Source organism: Vitis riparia, chromosome 18 (genome assembly GCF_004353265.1).
Source record: "Vitis riparia cultivar Riparia Gloire de Montpellier isolate 1030 chromosome 18, EGFV_Vit.rip_1.0, whole genome shotgun sequence".
Taxonomy (NCBI): Eukaryota; Viridiplantae; Streptophyta; class Magnoliopsida; order Vitales; family Vitaceae; genus Vitis; species Vitis riparia.
In genome coordinates, this window is record NC_048448.1 from 36,865,951 (window position 1) to 36,888,848 (window position 22,898).

General features: G+C 39.5%; 1 protein-coding gene across 1 annotated transcript; it reads left to right on the forward strand.

Annotated features, from left to right (window-relative positions):
- The first annotated feature begins 1,707 nt into the window (after nucleotides 1–1,707).
- Nucleotides 1,708–21,010, forward strand: LOC117906442 (histidine--tRNA ligase, cytoplasmic-like). Its single transcript, XM_034819463.1, is given in 9 exon segments — nucleotides 1,708–2,987; nucleotides 3,022–3,135; nucleotides 4,267–4,446; nucleotides 7,161–7,284; nucleotides 7,287–7,417; nucleotides 8,223–8,357; nucleotides 12,299–12,580; nucleotides 19,452–19,592; nucleotides 20,371–21,010. Coding segments are annotated over 9 exon segments (2,610 nt in total). The 5' UTR covers nucleotides 1,708–1,790; the 3' UTR covers nucleotides 20,677–21,010.
- The last annotated feature ends 1,888 nt before the right edge of the window (nucleotides 21,011–22,898 follow it).

Genomic DNA, 22,898 nt, shown 5'->3' on the forward strand with positions numbered 1-22,898 from the left:
ACATAATATATAATAGGTTATACGCCTAAGCACTTAGTGTCTCGTTATTATTTGTGTAGAGTATTGAAATGCAATTGATTCTTTATAAATGTTGAATCAACTTTAGAATTGGATTCTTGAGTCAATACCATCATATGAGTGTTAGTAGTTCCTACTTGAGCTCATATATTTTATTAGCAAGATTTATTGGGATTGGATTAGCCTTTGGTTCATCTATGCGTATAAAGACATTTTAGTAATTACACAATATTGCTTATGAGTTAGTAAACAAAATCTTTGGATTGAACTTATTGACTAATTAAATGACCTTATGAGTTTAATTAATCAATTAAAATTTAATTTAGGTTAAATTAAGTGACCCAAGCCTCTACTACGCTCAAGTCACTTAAGTCTAATGAAGAATAGTATAAATACCCATTTAGGGTTACTTTAATAAACACTTTAAAGAAGGATACTACTGTATAAACACTTTAACACGAGGTTACTACCCTTTTGGCACAACAATCTTTTTAAATACGATACTTTTTTTTATTAAGAGATTGATACTCTCTTTTCCAAAATTTTATTTTATAAAATTTAAAATATCAAACATTTTAACAAAGAAAAAAGTTAAAACCATAAACAAGTTAGAAATTTTAATTTTTTAAAATAAAAATAATAAAATAATATGATAATATAATAAGATTTATAAAGTAAATAAATATTTATTTAATAAAAATATAGGAAATCTTATATCCTAAACCTCTAAATTTATTCATTATGCATTTATTTTTATATGAAATTTGTTATCATGACTTATTATATATATAAAGGAAAAAAGAAAAATCATGTTGGTTTTAGTATGTCAAAGTTTAAGGATAAAAATAAAGCTTTTTAGATTGCCATGTCAAATTTAAAAAAAAAAGAAGAAGACGAAGAAGAAAAAGGTAGTCGGTGTAGGAAGAAATAAGATTAAAAAGGGTAGTTTTGAAACTTTGATACTTTTTACTATAAAATCATGTTTGATTGGTTAGATATAGCATGTGATAGGATAATAAAAGGGATTTGGTTGGTAATGAGATATGATAAATTATCTCATCACTTATCATATCTTATATTCAACCAAAAAAGTTTAGAGAATTACTTTTTCCGAAATGCATTTATTTTAGAAGTAAAAAGTGAAACTTATAAAAGATATTATAATCCTATTTGGTAAGTGTTTTTAAAAATAGTTTTTGAAAATTGATCTATAACAATTTATATTTTTAATATTTTTAAAATAATTTTTATGCATGATATTTTATTTTTAATCTTTTAAAATAGCCTATGGGAAACAATTAAAAGATATTTTTTAAGAATATTTTGTTTTTTGTTTTTAATAATAAAAAAGAGAAAATAATTTTTTGATTGCTAAAAATATTTTTCTGTTTTTTTTAAATAATGCATGATTACGTGAGTCTCTTTTTTTTTGTTTTTTGAAGTATAGAAAATTGTTTTGAAAAAAATGTTTGAAAGCATTTTCCTTGTAAGTTTATTATCATGGATGTTGTAGTGTGATTGAGGGCCGCATTGGTTCAGGTTAGGAAAAGGTCATATTAACGGACGGTAAAGTGTGAAAAGGGTAAAATTGGGGAAGAAGGTCAAACCAAAATAGTAAGTAAGACCATAAGATATCATTGGAGGATTTGTAGCCCCTTGCTGAACCCAAAACAGAGGATCACTACCCCAGAAAAACAAAACCCTAACGCTGAATGTGACTGTGAGTCACGCAAAACCCCAACCGGCTCTTTCTTCGTCCCCAAGCTGCACCAATGGCGGACAAGAACCCTAAGCCTAGCTCTGTGATAACGCTCGGAGGCAAGGGCTCTTCTCTCTCCGCCGTCTCCGTTTTCGCGGTCGCCAACGGCCTCGCTCAGGTACGAATCGACTCATCGATTCTGGATAAGCTCAACTCATCGTCGTCCAATCGAAAATCTCCGCCGGTCAAATGCCACATCCCCATTCCCAAAATCCTAACCTTGGAAGAATCCAGGGCGTTTCTTCTCGCACTCTTGAACAAGCTTTTGCTCTCCGGCTCTGCCAGTCCCGTTCTTCCAGTTCTCATTTCTGAGATTCTGAATACTGGATCGAAAGCCCTTGGTTTGGGTGAAGTTGAGGTGAGTGCAGAAGAGGTTGGGGTGTTGGAGAAAACGTGCGCTAGTTTGCATGGAATTTGTGGGATTTTGGACTATGAATCGTCAGCTTTGTCGACGATTGCCGATGTTGTGGCAGCGATATCGTGTGAGGCATCGAGGGCTGATGTGGGGGCGTTGAATTTGATGGATTCCGGTGATGGATTCAGTGTAAAGGATGAGGTTGGTGTTGCTAGTGATTTGAAGGTTTTGCTTAATGGGTCTAAGTTGGTGGGTAAAGTTGAGGTTGATGCAGTATCTGAAATTCCGAAAATTCATGGGAGTTTGAGAGAAGTGGTGAGAATGGTGCATTTGAGGACCCGGGTTGAGTTGAATTCTGGTGGTAAAGTAGATAAAGCTGGTGGGGCTGGGAAGGCAGTGGCTACGGTGGTATCACCCTTAGCAGCATCACTAAGGTATTTGGGTGAGAGCAGTTTGTCTCGGGCCAACATGAATTTGAATTCTATAGGCAGTGATAATTTGAGGTCGAGTTTGGTGGGACTGTTTGAGGGGAAATGTCCAAGTATTGATGGTTTGAAAAATGCATATAGGTTGATTTCGGAGGCTGTGTTTGAAGAGGATTATGTTAAGTTTCTTCATGAGGTAAATGGGTTGTTGGGGATGGTATGGGAGATTGTGATTTGGGAGGCAATAACGGCATTTGTTTCTCTTGAAGGTAGTGAATCAATTGGAAAAATAGGCGTTGAGGTGAATGGAGGGGACCAGAAGGTTTATGTGGGGAAGAAGAGTGAGAAGAAAAAGAAGGTATTGGGGAAAGGGACTAGTGTTATAGTGCAGCTTGTTAAGGAGAGATTGCAAAGTGGGGGAGGGGATGCAGTTGATGCTTCAAGCTTATTGGGGAAATGGGTAGAGGGGTGTTCACTCATTTTTGGACCTGAAGGACCCAGAATTTGATAGTTTATTGATGAAAGTGAAAGAGATTTTGGAAAGCAATGAAAGTAGAAGACTCCCCAAGCTTCCAAAGGTGACATGACCAGTCTCAATTTTATGATTTAGTTCCTTTTTTAAGTTCTCTGATTTCATTTTTTTTTGAAACAGCAAAAATAACTTTTTAAGTGAGCTGAATTGTCATGGCCCTCCCCATTGGAGTAATTTTGGCTTCTAACAACCAGTTTTTCCTCAGAAACTTTACTTACTTGTGTTTGATTATATTTTTATTTTTATATTTTGAGCCTTGTGCATGATAAGCTTTATTTTATGGGCATGAAGTTTCACAAAACATTTGTATAATATTCAAAATATCAAATACATTTTATAACTTTTTATTAACTTGTCACGTGTATAAAGATTTGATTTCTTCAAAATATATTGATTTGATAAATATGTAAATGGTGAATTAGGTTTTGTGCCATTGTTTTTGAGTGTTTCATCACATTACTGATTTTTTCTTCACTGTCAGTATTTCACTAGGAAAGGCAGAAATTTCAGCCAAATTTAGGGATGGTAATGGGGCTAGTTAATCCTGTAACCAATGCTGCTCTTTTCTGCTTTGTGCTTTCTTGGAAGGGTTTGGGAATTTTCTTTTTCAACCTCGACTGGTCTCATGTTTGCTATCAGGAAAAAAAAAAAAAAGACAAAACAAAATGAAAAAAAAAAAAAGCAAGTTTCTTTATTTTGGTTTTCAATTTTTTCTTACCCAATTTGGACTCCGGTTGGAGTTGATCTTATTTGGTTCAAGGTTTGGGTGTGGTCAGTCCCATTCCAAAGCTGTCCAATTTATTTCATAATAGTTGGATAACAAATTGAAAATACCAAACTCATCCAGCCTTTTGAGTGGTTTATTATCATTGGTGTCCAAAGTCCGTACTGTACTAATTGTTTCAAGGCAACTATCTTGCATTATTTCCAGGCCCAATGACAGCTTCCTGCCTCCTTTTTGTCCTGCTTATTTATCAGTGTTATAGTAGGACATTTTAGTCCATGGATAGCAGAATTATGGCTTAGGAACTATTATACAAGCAAAAAATTTGTATCTTGCATGATTCCTTGCATTATTCTAATTATTTTCATGAGTATTTTGTTTTGTTTATTAAGATTTCAGAAGAGAAAAAGACCTCAACTTTAGTAAAGTGATCATATTGTCAATGAACATCAGGGTACTCGTGATTTTGCAAAAGAACAAATGGCTGTAAGGGAGAAAGCATTTTCAATTATAGGGGATGTTTTCAAGAGGCATGGTGCCATGGCTCTGGATACTCCTGTTTTTGAATTGAGGGAGACTCTCATGGGGAAATATGGGGAAGATTCAAAGTTGATTTATGATCTTGCAGACCAGGTAAAGTAGAAGTTTGGTATGCCATTAATATTTCTTTCTTCAATGGATAACTTGTATTCCTTTGACAATATAAGCCTTTTACTTTGCTCCTATATTTATTTGTTCTCCTTGTTTGCTTTAATGGTATGGTATGCTTGTGACGTAAGTGACACTGGAATGCACTTAAACCTTAAATAATGTTACCTACAATCTCTCTATTGGTGAACCATGGTTTAGGAAATGTTATTGTTCATAGGAATTTCAAAGACAAACAAATTGTTAAGGTTTAAGGCAAGGACCAATATTGAAAATATATAAAAAGAATAATGAAGGTAGAAATACTTGTGGATAGAGATCTCCTTTTACAGGAAGCTCACTCACAGTCAAGTTCAAATGTGATGTGGAATGAAGTTCTCTAGTTTTAGTCTGGTAAGGGAGTCACATGTTGGGTGCTTAATTTATGGGAGTCAGATGATGCATGCATGCTGACTTTCCATGTTGCATGATAAAATGGTGCATACACTGAACTTGATGCAGAGTTCTGACTTGCAGGGGCCTAATAGTGAGAAAAAAGAATAAAATATTAATTGATTAACTCATGATACCTATCAAAAAAAAAAAAAAGAAATTGATTAATCCATGATGATGCATGGAAATAACCAAGCAATATGTGGCAATGCCTACAATGAAAATGACATGTGATGAAATATGAACCTGCAATTTGACAAGCATAGCCAGTGAGGTGGAGCTCATATATCCATAGGCATGTTGATGCTTAACTTTTCAACTTCACATAAGATACTTTACAACTTATTGCCAGTTGTTTGGGCAGGTTCTGAAACATCATCTTGTTCACTCAATGTGGGATCAGTTAAGGATCTTGGCTTGATGGCTTGAGTGAAGACAACTCAATTAGTTGCATGTCTTGTCTCATAGTTGAAGTGGGCCACCTTCTTGCCTTTTTCTTTCAAGGGGAGTCATGGAGAGAATTTGACTGTGGCATGCTTTGAATCTCTCTCTTATTCTACCATTGGTATTTATCAGGTGCATATTGACCTATGAATCTTTAGTGGAATATTCTTGGAAATAATATTTTAAGTTTTAAAGGACGATCATGATCAATGTTCAAATAGGACTCTCCATCAAGGAGAAGAATTTGACATGCTTTAGGTATATTCTTCTGTGCCTTGATGCTGTACTTGGGCTAATGTCAATTTGGAGAGTGTGGGCTCATCTCAGTTGGAATTGTGGTGAAAGTGGATGTTTTGGCTGCAGTATTAGGCTGTAGGGTACACCATCTACCAATTACATACTTGGGCCTGCCTTTGAGACCTATTCCCAATGTTAAGGCGCCGAGGCAGTTGTGGAATCAAGCGGTAGAGCATCTTGAAAGGATGATGGTGTGTTGGACAAGAAAGTACCTATTTATGGGAGGTAAGCTTATACTCATTAAGAGTACCTGGTCAGATTTACCTGTATCCTTCATGTACTTTCTTGTTTTGCCTGCATGGGTTTGGAATCCTTTTTCATGATGATAGTGGAGGAAGTGGGAAGAATTTATGGTTGACTGTGTGCTCTGTGAAGGAATCTTGGAATCCGAAGCTTGCTCTTCCTTAATAAGGCTTTGTTAGGGAACTGATCTGGAGGCTATAGAGGTGGAGATTTTTTCCCTTTTTTGGGTGGGTGAAGGTTGGGGTGGATTGATGGGAATGGATCTTTCAAAAGCAATCAGAAAGAGGGAGAATGTATTTTATTGTCTTACTTGTACCACAAACGACAAAAGAGGGGCTCAGAACCAAATTTGGTTTGATGTTAGGCACGGGAAGTGTCATTCAAAGGATCATTTTTAGGTCTTCTTTAGCATGGCAGTAGCCAGAGAAGTGGAGTTTTTTTGTGGTTCAGATGGAGGGAGAGGTCATTGAAACCTAAGGTTTCTTACAAGGTTCTGTTGCTAGGAGCTTGAGCTGGTTATAGATTTCGTATCAAGCATTTTAGCAAAAGATGTTGGGGTGGATAAGGAGGACAAGTAGGTCTGGAAGGCTTTAAAAAAGGCACTGTTTCTTGGTTTTATGGGGAGCTATCTGCACGAGTCTTTGTCCCTTCTCCATTAATTGGGGTGTAGGAATTCACTGCTCCATTCATTGTTTGTCTGTTGTGTTTTTATTTTGTGTGTGTGTGTTGGGGGGGGGGGGGGAGGGAATTGGGTGGGTGTGTGGGAAGCCATGTGGGAGAAGAGCCTTACCATGGACCGGTTGATGAGAATGAGGATAATCCTTGTGAATTGGTCTTGCATGTACAAACAACAGATAGAATCAACAAAGGTTCAATCTGAAGTGGCTTGTATAGGCTGGTGAAGAAGCTGGTCAACTAGATAAGCTTGTGCTGTTCACATATAGCATGTTCTTGCACAATCCTTAAATTTTCTATTGAGTTTGAGCATGTTTGTCAATTATGATATACTTTTGATTGTTTTATTAGCTTTGCATCGGAGTCATTTTGCATCAGGTTTCAGTATTTGTCTGTGATATGTTTCCTTTTTATTTTCCCCACTTGTCATTCCTAGTGGCTACCAGCTTCCAATGGGCAATTTGGGCTTTATTAATTTTATTTCATCATTGTGAAAAAGAAAACTAAGGTCAAAATTTTCTTTGCCCCCATATTCCCTCCTCCCCTTCCTCTTTTTATTTATCAATTTTGGCACAAATATGTCACTTGTGTGTTTAACTTGTTTACAGGGTGGAGAGCTGTGTTCTCTTCGGTATGACTTAACCGTTCCATTTGCTAGATATGTGGCTATGAATGGTTTGACGTCATTTAAAAGATATCAGATTGCTAAAGTGTACAGAAGAGATAACCCATCTAAGGGAGATACCGTGAATTCTATCAGTGTGACTTTGATATTGCTGGTCAATATGAATCTATGGGGCCAGATTTCGAGGTCGTAAAAATTTTGACTGAACTGCTGGATGAACTAAATATCGGAGATTATGAGGTACATTTTCTGATCGTGTTGCTTGTTTACTGCTTGACCTTAAATCGTATTAGTACACAAGACTTAACATTACAGATTAGATTCTTACTTAAGCTAAACAGGTTTTTTGGCCTTGTCTTGTTTATAGACTCTGCTATTAATAGCTTGTTTGGCTGTGATTTTAGGAAACACACTTTTACCCTAAAAAGTGTTTTTGAAAAGAAATTAGGTGTTTGACAAATTTTAGGAAACACTTTTAAAAATCTGAAAAATCACTCGTAGTGTTTTTGAAGAAACAATTGATAAGTGATTCTCTTAAAAACACTTTCGGAGAAAACACTTTCACTAAAAACACTTCAGGTAGAAATACTGCAAACGCACTCTAATTCTCTTGGATATTGATTTTGACATGTCGTGTATGAATGTGATGAGAACTGTCTTAGACATGGATTATTCTTACTATAATATCATTTGAAAGCATGAGTATGACCAAATACATAGACAAGATAGTGTTTGAAGTTAGTATGATATTTAAAAGTATGGTAGCTATAAAAAAATGATATTCAAAATATGGTACAATATCTTTTAAAAAAGTTTACAATATTAGAATATGGTTTAGTTTGTGCCTTAACATCCAATAATTTTGTTGTCAAGCAAGTTTAGTGCTTGGAGTTGCATCATACATGATACCATTACATTCCCTATTAATACAGCTATATTAATTTTCTCTACACCCCTTGCCTACTTGCAGATAGAATTTCTTATGTGTTTCCTGGAGGAGTTTTTACTCTTTTCAGTTTTGAAGTTTCCCCCCCATATTTTACAGGTAAAATTGAACCATAGAAAGTTGCTGGATGGAATGTTGGACATATGTGGAGTGCCACCTGAAAAATTCAGAACAATTTGTTCAAGCATTGACAAGTTAGACAAGCAAACATTTGAGCAGATAAAAAGGGAAATGGTAAGAAAATGATATTTATGTTGATGTGGAGTTCTATTGTTTCTTGGGAGATTCCTACACAACTTGGAAAAGTTTGGGTTTTTATTACTGTTCTTTATGCTCATTCAGAAGCAAATAGATGTTCTTGAGGAATGAGAATGCTTCTTTTCATTATATCTTTATGACCTTAAATGGGTTTTGAATAAGATATTTCTAACTCAATTTGCTTTTGTGCTTATGTAATCCAAGATCAGAGCTTGACTGCTTCTTGATCCTTGAATTGACCTACAACATTTCTAGTTCTGTGAGCTATTAGTAACCTTTTCCTGTAAAGAAATACTGAAATCTGAAGCTCTTGCTTCATCCTGCAAGTCAATATTAGATTGCTTTTTGATATAAATACTTGTAAAATACTAGTTGTTTGCATTTGTGTACGGGAATTCATTTTATGTTTCCATGGTAGAGGATCTCTAACTTTCAGGAATTACTAACATGCACTCAACAGATTCTGTTAAAGAACCTAAATACGATGAGTAAAGTGGAATCATAAACAGCAAATTGTTCAACAGTCCCACCTACTAGCAGTGCACATATAAAATAAGTATTGTCCATGTCCTGGAATCAGATTATCCTGTATGAAATTCCTCCATTTTGTTTAGGAGTGTAAGTGGAGAGGACTACCTCATCTTGTGGGGTTAGAGGTCTGGGTGGGGTTCGTGTTGGCTTGTATATGGGGAGTTTAGCCCTGTTATTAACCCATTAACACCTCTAAAATGATAAAGGATAGAAAAGAAAACCTCTTTTATAGATGATGGATTTGCTATCTTCAGTCCTGTTTACATATGGTGATTAATTACTGATTTTGATTGTCTACCTATTAAGTTTCATTTTCATAATATGTTCATATCAAACAGCAACTAACAATTTGCATTAAGGTTGTTACTGGATGAATATGCTGCCCTTATCAATTTGCTATTTTTTTTCCTTTCTCTTCTTATAATTGAGTGATGCCAATACTTGGACTAGTACTTGATTCATTCTTATTCCTCATTTGAACTTGACTTGTTGTACTTGTTAGTTGTTTTGAGTTAAGCTTGTTAACGATATCTTCTTGCATGTTCTTTCTATGAAGTTTGAGAAAGATAACTTGAAAATCATGTCAGTTTAGTAATGAGTGCACATTAGTGTTTGGTCTTCAAATGATTTTGTCAATATTTTGAGAGTTTGGTTGGAGGTGTGTGGGCGTATCAAGATTGGGGTTGAATGGAGGGAGGTGAGAGAGGGGGTTGTGCATGCCTTTCAGCAGTTGTTGACAGAGGAACAATCTTGGAAAGCTGATATTGAAGGGCTGCAGCTACAAAGGTTAAGCCATGCTGAAGCTGAAGGTCTGGAACAGCCATTCACTGAGGCAGAGATTCATGTGGCTTTGTTGGGGATGAATGGTGATAAGGCCCCAGGCCCGGATGGGTTCACAGTGGCCTTTTGGCAATTTTGTTGGGAGTTCGTGAAGGAGGAAATTGTGGAGTTCTTCCAGGAATTTTTTGAAGAAAAATCGTTTGCCAAGTGCCTTAACTCTACTTTCCTAGTCCTCATTCCTAGAAAGGGGGGGTGAGGACTTGGGGGATTTCAGACCCATCAGTTGCTTGGGGGTTTGTATAAGCTTTTGGCCAAAGTGCTAGCCATAGAATTAAGGAGGGTTAGACAAGGTGGTTTCGCCGGACCAAAATGCCTTTGTGAAGGGTAGACAGATTTTAGATGCCTCGCTCATAGCCAATGAGGTGATTGACTATTGGTTTAAACGCAAAGAGAAAGGGCTGATATGTAAGCTGGATATTGAAAAAGCCTATGATAGTATGAATTGGAACTTCCTCATGAAGGTCATGCGCAAAATGGGCTTTGGGGACCGATGGATGAAATGGATTAGGTGGTGCATTTCATCGGCAAGTTTCTCTATTTGGTGAACGGGGTACCAGCTGGTTATTTCCCCAATTCTAGGGGGTTACGCCAAGGAGATCCACTCTCCCCCTACCTATTTGTGTTGGGAATGGAAGTACTAAGCGCTATGTTAAGAAGGGCTGTTGATGGGGGCTTCATTTCAGGTTGTAACATTCAAGGGAGGGGGGGAATGGAGATAAATGTCTCCCACCTATTATTTGCTGATGACACGATCATTTTTGTGAAGCAAACAAGATCACATTACCTACCTAAGCTGGATTTTGATGTGGTTTGAGGCAGCCTCTGGTCTTAGAATAAACCTTGCTAAAAGTGAAGTAATCCCGGTTGGGGAGGTGGAAGATATTGAGATGTTGGCGGTGGAGTTAGGGTGCAAAGTGGGGACCCTCCCTTCTGTCTATTTGGGGCTGCCATTGGGTGCCAAGCACAAGGCCATGGCTATGTGGGATGGGGTTGAAGCAAGAATGAGAAGAAGGCTTGCCTTGTGGAAAAGACAATATTTGTCAAAGGGCGGGAGGATTACCCTTATCAAAAGCACTTTGGCCAGCATGCCTATTTACCAATTGTCTCTTTTCCGCATGCCTAAGCTAGTTGTAAAAAGACTCGAAAAACTACAGAGGGATTTTCTTTGGGGAGGGGGAAGTACGGAAAGCAAAATCCACCTAATCAATTGGGAGTGGTGTGCACCCAAAAGGAGAGTGGGGGTCTAGGTATTCGGAAAATTGATCTCTTGAATAAGCCCTGTTGGGGAAATGGATTTGGCGGTTCGCCTTTGAGGAAGATATCTTTGGAGGAAGGTGGTTGGGGTGAAGTATGGCCAGTTGGGTTTTGGTTGGAGAACAAAGGAGGCCCGCGGAACGTTTGGGGTGGGGGTTTGGAGGGATATCCTGAAGGAGTCGTCTTGGTGTTGGGAGAATATAGAATTCAAAGTGGGAAAAGGGACTAAGGTAAGGTTCTGGACTGACCTTTGGTGCGAAATGAGGTGTTGTCCCAAGCTTTTCCCCAGTTGTTTGCTTTGGCGGTCCAAAGGAACGCATCGGTAAATGAGATGTGGGACTCGAGCCTCGGTCAAGGAGGCTGGAACATAAGACTCTCTAGAAACTCTAATGATTGGGAGTTGGACGCCTTGGGAGAGCTGTTGCATATGTTGAGGGATTTGAGGATTTCTATTGAAGAGGACGCAGTGATATGGAAAGGAGAGGGACATGGCCGCTTTCGGATTAGAGATGCTTACAAGTTGTTGACAGGGTCTAATGTCATTGCCTTCCCGAAAAAGAGCATTTGGGTGGACAAGGTCCTAACCAAAGTTGCTTTTTTTGCTTGGGAGGCTTCTTGGGAGAAGGTCCTAACTTTGGACAAGCTTCAAAGACGGGACTGACAGCTTCCAAACCGGTGTTTTTTGTGTGGTTGTGAAGAGGAAACTGTAAATCATATTCTTTTACACTGTACAGTTGTAAGGGCTCTCTGGGAGATTGTCTTGGCCTTGTTTGGGGCTAATTTGGTGTTCCCAGAGAAAGTCAAAGAGATGTTAGTAAGTTGGAGGGGCCCTTTTGTGGGGAAAAAGAGGAAAGGATTTGGACTTCCATTCCGTTGTGTATTTTTGGACGGTCTGGAAGGAGAGAAATAGATTAGCTTTTAGGGGCGGCTCTCTAGCTATTCAGAAGCTAAAGAATTCATTTGTTTGTAATTTGTGGAGTTGGGCTAGGGTGTATATGGGAGAGGAGTCCTCTTCGCTGTTAGGTTTTTTGGAATGGCTTGCCGTTCCCTAAGGGGTGGTGAGTGTTGTTTTTTGTTTTTGCGTAGGCTACTATGTATACCTCCTGTATGCTTTGTGGCTTTTTACCTAGTTTTATATATATGCGCTCACTTATCAAAAAAAAAAAAAAAAGATTGGGGTTGAATGGAAGAGATTTGCTGGTTTGTATGATATTAAATGGACATTGTTGTTAGTAAAATGGTTAGCAAATGTCTAGTTCTATGATGTAATTCATGTTATGGTGTGGTGCCAGGTGGAGGAGAAGGGCTTAACTATTGAAACAGCAGAAAAAATTGGAACATTTGTGAAGGAAAGAGGACCTCCTTTGGAATTATTATCCAAGCTTAAACAGGAAGGCAGCGAGTTTTTAGGGAACAATGCATCTGTTGCTGCATTGACTGACTTGGAGATTTTATTCACAGCTCTGGAAAAGTCAAAGTGCATCAACAAAGTTGTTTTTGACTTGAGTCTTGCCAGAGGTCTTGATTATTATACTGGAGTGATATTCGAAGCTGTTTTTAAAGGGGCTACCCAGGTAAATGTATTACTATAACAAATGAATTATTCTTTCTTTCATTTTACTTGTTAATGGCATTGTTAATATTCTTTCATCACACACGTTTGATTCATGAGAATCCTTTTAATGCTGAAGCGATAAATCTTTAGAGCTTTTTAATATTTGGAAAATCTGTTAGAAAAATTCATTAACTCTCGTGTTATAAATTTCCATTCTCGAGATGGGAGAGAGAGAGCGGAGAGAGAGAGAGAGAGAGAGAGAGAGAGCGGGGAGCGAGGGAGCGTGAGAGCGCGTGTGCCGGCGACGACGATGAGAACGGCGAGGCGAGCTGGACGCGAAGCTTCACGGTGGAATCCAAGACCTTCGAGCTTGCCCTGGAGATTAAGAAAGGGAAAAACCAGATTCGCATCGTGGAGAAGAAGCGGGGTGTAGAGTCTTGGGTTCGATTAGGGCTGGAAAGCCTAGGGCTCTTTAAGGAGGGCTTAGATCATTGTATACGAGACGAGAAAGAAGGAGATGGGTAAAGGAGTGGAAAGATAGAGGCAAAATGTTTACGTTGGTTCGGGGGTTCAACAGATCGGGTGGGTTCCTAAGGCTGGGGTTACGGATCTGGAACGAAAATGGTATTGCATCTTCTTACCGAGAGGAAGGAGAGATAAAAGCGGATGGAAGGCTATGGCGGAGATGGTACACCAAATGGAAGAGAGAGTGGGTAGAAGGACAGAGTTGCAGGAGGTAAGGACTGCTGGAAATTTTTCTCCGGCGAAATCATTTGTAGAAGCAGTTACGGGATCAAATCGGGATGGCGTAAACGCAGTCAGGATGAAGGTCTCTAAGGGGGAGATTGCGGGCAATCTACAGAAGCTGGAGCAATGTCTTGTCGCGAGTTGGTCCAATAAAAGGGAAGAAGACGATCTGGAGAGGTTGGGAAGTCTCTGGGCAAAGTCTTGGGGCCTAAAAGGCAAGCTAGGCTGGCCATGCTGGAACGAGGTAAGGCCCTGCTGGAGTTTGAAGATCTCAGTGAGGCTCACCGAGTGGTCTCCTCGGGGAGTAGACTGATGGGAGGAGTCCATTTAGGGCTGGTTCCATGGAATCCAAAGATGGGATGTCGGGACGAGAAGGAGATGGAACAGGAAGCTTGGGTTAAAATCTTCGGTCTTCCAATTTCGCTTTGGAGCCCGGGGGTTTTGAAGAAAATAGGAGAGGTGTGTGGGGGATTTGTAGATTTTGACGAGCGCACCAGGTCGATGGGGGAGATTCAATGGGCCAGAATTTGGTTAAAATCAGAGGAGATTTTAGACCAAGCATGTTAGAAATCGAGGTTGAGGAAGAGGTATACACTGTGGCATTGTGGTGGGAGGTTAGGCCGATGGTGAGAAGGCTATCCTCTGCGTCGGACATCAGTAGAAGAACTGAGGTTAGGGTGAGTTGCTTTCACGCGTGGGAAGCGCGTGGGGAAGGAATTGGTAGTTGTGGGCAACGAGGAACTGCCTCTGCCAGCTGATGGGAGTGCTTTGCAGGAGAATGGGCCGGGTCTAGGGCCCAGGACCCTGATCCATGGCCCGGTAATGGGAGATGGGGTCTGCCCAGATGGAGTGGCTGGGCCGTTTAGGTGTGACCCAAGTATGGGCCTTAATGAAGTGCAGAAAGAGGTTGGACTGTCCAAAACAGATGGGCCTTTGGGCCAAAAGTTAAAAAACAAATTGAAGGGGGCTGGTGATGCAGAGGCAGGCCCAAGTAATTGGGCTGTTGATTTGGGCTGCTATCAGGAGAGTGAGGTGGAAGGCCTGGTAAGGAAGAGCCTAACTGTTCCGTCAAAGAAGGATGGTCTTCTGGGTTGTTTTAGTTCCAGAAAAGGACCCATTTCAGAGGACCCCTTGACGAGCTGGATGCCAGGGGAGCCTAGAAGGGGACAGAGGAATGAGAATTTATCAAAGACTGATCAAGAGTTGGAAGAGGAAGCTAAAAGGTATGCCCCGTTTTATCCTAAAGATCAACAAGCTATGGGTGCTTCTCTTCTTCTCTCTTCTAATTCTGATCGGGCTCCGGAGGGGGAGTCTTTCGATCGCCCAGGGGGAGTTGTGGAGGAATTAAGGGGGGATATGACAACTTGGTTAACAGTTTATGAGGGAATGTGGAGACTGAAACTGAATCATGGAAGTCGGGAGAGGACAACATAACCAGGGACAAGATTAGGGGCAGGGAGGGGAATACTGGAGTCTCTGGTTCTCAAGGCACCGAAAGTGACAAAGAGGAATTATGGGAGGAATGTAGCCTAGCAAGATTTAGTCAATTCTTGGGATTCTCTACGGAGGGGCTGGAAAAGGAGATATTGAATTTTCTGATTAAAATCAGAAAGAGGCGAGAGAAGATTCACAGCAAAGAGCTTTTGGAAAAGTCCAAGTTTGAAAGGGAGCTAAAGAGGCTGGAATGCTCTGTTAATTATGAGGGGGGGATTAAGCAGAAAGGACCTTCTCAGGGCAAAGGGAATCAGCTGATAGTTTCTCAATGAAGCTGAAGATCATAAGTTGGAATGTGAGGGGAGCTAATGACAGCTCTAAGAGGAAAATTATCAAGAATTATATAAGGAAACAGAGGGTGGATCTAATGTGTTTTCAGGAAACCAAGATTCAGGTGATGACGGAGGGTATTGTGAGAAGTTTGGGTTTAGGGAGATTCTTAGACTGGAGAGCTCTAAATGCGGAGGGGGCTGCGGGTGGCATTCTGATATGTTGGGACAAGCGGGTTTTGGATATCTTGGATTGGGAGGAGGGTCAATTTTCTTTGTCTTGTAGATTCAAGACCATAGAAAATGGAGCTATTTGGGTTTTTACGGGAGTGTATGGTCCCTTTACCAAAGTGGAAAGGGAGGGTATGTGGGAAGAACTTGGGGCAATACGAGGCCTTTGGGAGGACCCCTGGTGTCTCGGTGGGGACTTTAACATCACCCTGTTTCAGCAAGAAAGGAGCAGCCAGAGAAGAATCAGCTCAGCCATGCGGAGATTTGCAGAGACTGTGGATGATCTTGAGCTGGTGGACCTGCCCCTTCAAGGGGGCGAGTTCACATGGAGTGGGGGGCTCAATAATCAGGCGTGGGCGAGACTAGACAGATTTTTAGTTTCCCCAAGCTGGCTGGATCAATTTAGTGGAGTCACTCAGGGCAGGTTGTCTCGGCCAATTTCTGATCATTTTCCGATTGTGTTGGAGGGGGGTGGAATAAGAAGAGGTCCAACCCCGTTTAGATTCGAAAACATGTGGCTGAAGGTTGAGGGGTTTAATGATATTGTTAGAAACTGGTGGCAGGGAATTGATATCAGGGGCAGTGCTAGCTATAGGCTGGCTGTTAAATTGAAAGAAATTAAAAAGAAGTTGAAGGAGTGGAACAAAGAGGTATTTGGGAGGCTGGAAACTAATAAAGCCTCAGCCTTGCAACAAGTTGATTTTTGGGATCGGGTGGAAAATGAGAGAATCTTGACTATGGAGGAAGCTGAGTTAAAAAAGGAAGCTAAAGATTCCTTTAAGAAATGGGTCTTGTTGGAGGAAGCTCATTGGAGACAGCAGTCAAGGGAGATTTGGTTAAGGGAGGGGGATAGAAATACGGGGTTTTTCCATAGAATGGCTAGTGCCCATCGAAGAACCAACGCTATGGACAGAATTAAGATTAATGGGGAGTGGCTAGAAGAGGAACAAGAGGTGAGAGAAGGAGTGGTGAACTCGTTTCAGCAGTTGCTCACTGAAGATATGGGCTGGCATGCGGATATTGGTAGAGTTCAGGTGGGGTGCATCAGCCAGCAAGAAGCAGAGAGTCTGGAAATCCCATTTGCAGAGAATGAGATTCACTCGGCACTGATGGAGATGAATGGGGACAAAGCCCCAGGCCCGGATGGTTTCACTGTAGCCTTTTGGCAAAATGTTTGGGATTTTGCCAAAGAGGAGATCATGGAGATGTTTAAGGAATTTCATGAGCATAATTCCTTTGTTAGGAGCCTTAATCACACTTTCCTGGTGTTAATACCTAAGAAAAGCGGGGCTGAGGATCTTGGAGACTTTAGGCCTATCAGCCTGTTGGGGGGGCTCTATAAACTTTTGGCCAAAGTTTTAGCTAATAGGCTCAAAAAAGTGATTGGCAAGGTGGTCTCTAATGCTCAGAATGCCTTTGTAACGGGAAGACAAATTTTGGATGCGTCCTTAATTGCTAATGAGGTGATAGATTCGTGGCAGAAGAGAAAAGAGAAGGGCCTTATTTGCAAATTGGATATTGAAAAGGCTTATGACAGTATCAATTGGAATTTCTTAATGAAAGTCCTCCAAAAAATGGGATTTGGGACCAAGTGGGTGGGATGGATGTGGAGCTGCGTGTCTTCTGCCAAATTCTCAATTCTTGTCAATGGAGTGCCAGCTGGGTTCTTCCCTAGTACTAGAGGACTTCGTCAGGGGGATCCTCTATCTCCTTACCTTTTTGTTATGGGAATGGAGGTTCTGGACGTCCTTATACGGAGAGCGGTGGAGGGGGGATATCTTTCAGGATGCATCATTCGGGGTGGTAGTAGGACCTCCTTGAATATTTCCCACCTATTCTTTGCTGATGACACGATTGTGTTTTGTGAGGCAAACAAAGAGCAAGTTTCTCACCTAAGCTGGATACTTTTTTGGTTTGAAGCGGCTTCGGGTCTTCGAATCAACCTAGCCAAAAGCGAGATTATTCCAGTTGGAGAGGTGGAGGATATTCTTGAGGTGGCAGCTGAGTTAGGGTGCAGGGTGGGGTCTTTGCCCTCTCAGTATTTGGGCCTTCCCCTAGGGGTTCCAGCTAGGGCCTCTTCTATGTGGGATGGAGTGGAGGAGAGGGTCAGGAGGAGACTTGCGTTGTGGAAAAGACAGTACATCTCCAAAGGGGGGAGGATCACTCTCATAAAAAGTACTTTGGCTAGCATGCCAATTTACCAAATGTCTATTTTCCGAATGCCGAAGTCTGTTGCTAAGAGAGTGGAGAAAACCCAAAGAGATTTCCTATGGGGGGGAGGAAATTTGGAGGGAAAAGTCCACTTGGTTAAATGGGATGCGGTCTGTACAGAAAAACACAAGGGAGGGCTAGGAATAAGGAGAATAGCCACCTTGAATAGAGCCCTGCTGGGCAAGTGGATTTGGCGGTTTGCTTGTGAAAAGGATTATCTTTGGAAACAAGTAATCATTTCGAAATATGGGCAAGAGGTTTATGGTTGGAGGTCAAAAAGGGCTATTGGGGCGGTTGGAGTAGGGGTCTGGAAGGAGATTATGAAAGAAGCGGATTGGTGCTGGGAAAACTTGGCTTTTATAGTTGGAAAGGGCTCCAAAATCAAATTTTGGAAAGATAGTTGGTGCACTGACACTCCGTTGTCCCAATGTTTCAATCATCTCTTTGTCCTTGCTGTGAATAGAGATGCTACGATTGAGGAGATGTGGGATCAGGATTCGGGTCAAGGAGATTGGAATCTTGTCTTTGTGAGAGACTTCAATGATTGGGAGTTGGATATGGTTGGGGAGCTGCTTCATACTTTGAGGGGTCATAGGCCCTCCAGGGAGGATGATTCAGTTATGTGGAAACAGGGAAGAAAGGGTTTGTTCAGAGTCAAAGAAGCGTACAGGCTGCTAGACAAGCCTAATGCCACAATATTTCCTGCAAGGAGAATATGGGTGGATAGAGTGCCAACCAAAGTATGTTTTTTTGCGTGGGAGGCTACATGGGGGAAGGTGCTTACTCTGGATAGACTACAGTTAAGAGGGGTGCAACTCCCAAACTGTTGTTTTTTGTGTGGTTGTGCAGAAGAGAATGTAAATCATATTCTTTTACACTGTATAGTGACTAGAGCCCTATGGGACATTATTTTTGGGTTGATAGATGTTAAGTGGGTCCTCCCAGAAACTGTAAAGGAGACTCTTATCTCTTGGAGGGGCTCATTCGTAGGGAAGAAAAGGAAACAGATTTGGAAATCCATTCCGTTATGTATTTTTTGGACGGTTTGGAAGGAGAGGAATAGGTTAGCCTTTAGGGGGGGTGAGTTGAATATTCAGAAACTAAAGAATTCTTTTGTCTGTAATTTGTGGAATTGGGCCAAAGTGTATTTAGGTGAGGAGTATGTCTCCCTTATAGGTTTTTTGGAGTGGATAGCTTCCACTTAAGGGGAGGTTGTTCTCTTTGGTCCTTTTCTCTTTTTGAGGCGTTTGCCATTTTGTATACTCCCTGTATGCTTTGTGGCGATTAGCCTTTTTAATGCATATCTCATTTACTTATCAAAAAAAAAAAAAAAAAAATCTTTAGAGCTTTTTACTGAACAATTTCAGTGTTGAAAGTTTTGAATGACAATTAGGAACTGAATTTGAATCAAGGCAATCTGAACTTTAAAGTAGGAATTCGGAGAAGTGCACCTATTACAACTACCTGTTTTTATTTATTTTTTGCTCACATATGATCATATCACTAAACATCTCTGCTTTCACGTGACATGTTCACCAATTCTCTTTTGCATGTTCGCGTGGTAAGGTGTTATAGATTGAGAACTCAAACTGGTCGTCCTGATCCCTCTTTAGAATTAGTGGTAATTGAGGAAACTGTTAAAAGGTCCGATGTAATTTCTTTTTTCTTTTTAGCTTGGTGATTTACATCATGAACTTATTTGATTATAATTTGCTAAGCCATCAAATGCTGCTGAACATTGAGATGAGTTGCCCTCTATAACATTTTCCTATCGGATTCCAGGTTGCTAAGATGTTATGAAGAAAATACTTGATCGACTGGATATCTTTGTCCTCCCTAAATGAAATATGTATTTCAAAACTTGCTTGTATATTATAGTTGCCTTCTCACATAGAAAACAAAGGTTTTTCTAAGTCATTAACATATTTATGTACTCAGGTTGGATCTATTGCTGCTGGTGGACGTTATGACAACCTCATAGGAATGTTTGGTACAAAGCAGGTTCCAGCAGTTGGCACCAGTCTTGGTATTGAGCGGGTATTTAATATAATGGAGCAGCTTCAGAAAGACCAGAACCAGGTGATGTGCCATATGACACGCCTCTGTTAATGTGGTGTTTATCTTAAACTAGCACAACATGCTCTCTAATCATTCATTGTCATGGTGGAATATATATCAAAGAGAATTTTAGATACAAGTATTTTCAACCCTAGGACCAAGTCGGTTTTATAGACATTAATCATAAGGGAGGCTATTATACATCTTTGAGAACCAACTCAGCAGAGCCCTTGAGAGGAAAGCTTGAGTCTCAAAACTGTATAAAACAAAGGACAAACTGGGAAGATAATGTCTAGTAAGATAAAGGACTTCAATAACCATCACCATAGACAGTTCTTAGCAGCAATCTCATGAATAAGTGGATCTGGTTATTCCTACTGAGTGTAGCTCCCTTTCGACATATCTCTACCATGATTCTTTGTCAATCATTTGACATTTTTGTGAATCTTTCTGAAGAAATTAGAGAATTCACATGGAGCATTAACTTTGCATGGAAAACAATCTACATGAGACTCCATATGGTATTTTCAGCACTAAGTTGTGTTCCTGATTCACAAACTATTTTTGAGACACATAACATTGTATTCACTTAAGCTATGAGAAAAATTATTGTTTATATTTTTATTTTACAGGTGCCAATGTAATAATAGATAATATATTTGTACTTGGCACAAGATCGCATAGCCATAATTGAAATTTCTTGGCAGGAGAGGAAATTTCTTTTATACTATCCAGCATCAATAATTTTGTTTAAGAACATAGCTGAACCGTTTCATTCTCCTTTTTGTGGTGTTGGCAGGCAATCCGAGCCACTGAAACCCAGGTCCTAGTGAGTATTTTTGGCAATGACCTATCTCAAGCTGCTGAGCTCGTGAGTGAGTTGTGGAATGCCAAACTAAAAGCAGAATACATGGTCAATAAAAGACCAACAAAGCACTTTGATCGTGCTGAAGAGTCAAGAATTCCCTGGATGATACTTGTGGGTGAGCGGGAACAGAACGAAGGAATTGTTAGATTAAGAGACACCACAACCAGAGAAGAAATTCTAGTCCCTAGAAGTAGAATTGTTGAGGAGCTTCAAAGACGGTTGACCCCCTCATCATGAAAAACATACAGTTGCCCAACCTCCATTCTGATACAAAGGTAACACTCTATTTATGTCTACAATTTGATACAGCATATACTTCCATTGGAGCCTGCTTTTTTCTCTTGTATGATTTTATATCTGTTGAATGTCACAATCCAAGCTCGCTACCAACCAGATCTCCTTGTGTCTGGTCATGGCTATTATAATTCACAATTCATAAGCAGTACTCCCCATTAATTTACTATAGTAATCATGTTTGTTAGTCAAGCAAAAATGTTGCATTCTTCCTCCTGTAGAAGCACCAAAAACATGGAGTTATTACAATATTATTCTGAGTTCCCCCCCTCTAAAAGTATAAAGCTTGTTATGTATATCATGATTTTCTCTCTTGCTGTCCACAAGTTTTTTCAAATTTTCCATCTTGAGGGTTCATAAGTTAATGCACACGCCAAACCCACATGTGGGTTTCTGCATTGTCAGCTTGCATCATTACTCCCCCTACCCACTTTCTGCAACTAGTGGAACCCCCCACCACGGACTCTATGTTGAAGGCAGCCACATTCTGGTCTCTGTCATGTTCCCATAAAATTTATTTACTCCCCAAAATCTTTGATGATCTGGGTTGTTTTTTTTAAAATATTTTCTTGCACAGACTCCTTATCCTTTATTTTATTTTTATTTTTTTATTGGGCCATTGGAAATCAAGAAACTAGTGAGTGTGGTGTACTTCAAACCTAACAAAGGTAAATTTTTTTTGGAAACCAAGTAGTGGGCATGGGTCCATATTTTCTTCTGACTTCCCTCTGGCCCTACCAGTTAGGCTCCAAAAGAGCAGATCACATGGGATCCTTTCAATCAGTTGAATCTATGCTGTGTGGACAAGGTTGAGAGTTCAATAAGATCTCACTTTATGGGAAAAAGTTCGTTAACATTCATGAGGAAAGGAATGAATTTTGACTTTTGATAACTATGCTTTATTTTTATAAACTTGTGTTGGCAATGAATAAGCTAGAAACTAGGGGTGTTAGCATGAAAAAGAACAAAAGATAAACCGATCCAATTCAACCAAAATCAATCAAAACCAAACCAATTCATTCGATTTTTGAATCCAATGAAATCGATCAAATCGGTTTACTATCACTAAAAGGATGGTTTGGTTTTGATTCAAGTATAAATTAATAATCTCGATATAGATATATATATATATGTTTACATAAGAAACAGATATGAGAAACACCAGGGTTTGTTGAATTGTTGGATTGTTGAATTTATTGTATGGAGAGTACGCTAAGAAGATTGAATTTTTAAGAATTTACACCCTTTTGGGAACCAAGCATAACCTAAAGGTGTGAGGTTTCGAAGTTGGTGGATTTAATGCAAACAATGGTTTTTTTGACCTTATTATTGACCCTTCCCCAATCCTTTGAGACCCATTTGCAGGTACAGTTACTGGCTCTATTTTTATCTACAATATCATTCATTAAAGCATAACCCTACCTTTACCCACCTTCCATTTATTATTTGACTTGACCCACTTGAGTATGTCATATTGAATCCATAACCCACACCCTTTTGTTTGGACCCATTCCTTCCTTCAATATACCCCCAACAAAAATAAAATAAAATAATGTAATTTAAATAAGACTTTAATAAAAAAACAAACAAACCCTAGTAAAGACTCTAGGCAAAAGGTCAGGCAAAGAGACAAGTCAAAAGGCAAAAGGGGTTTAAGAATGATTTATTAAAAAGTGAAGATTATGTTTGTTAATTATTTATGATGCTAATTAAATATTGTAATTTATAAACTATTAGTAATGTCATTGTTCCAAATGTCACAACACCGTTTTGACACGTGGCTATCAGGAGGATTTGAATTTTCTTTCAAGTTGACATGACTTGTATTCATTCCATCAAAAGAAAATGCTTTTGTGTCATATCACCACATTTGTTCTTTTCTTTCCCCTTTTTTTCAAGGTTTTGCAATTAATTTTTTTGGGTTTACATCATTTTCAAATTCAATGCACTTAAAAAGTAGCCGATTATATTGAATTTGTGGGTGGTGCTTTGAATGCCTTAAATGAATACAAATTGTTTTGTTTTCTTAAAGTACATTTTTTTGGTATATAATTAGTTCGAGGTTGTCGGTGATTCAAATTAAAATTAATTTAACTTAAAATCAACTTAAATGATTAAATAATAAGTTTGTAGCCTCTTAAAAGTTTTACTTAAGATAACTTCAA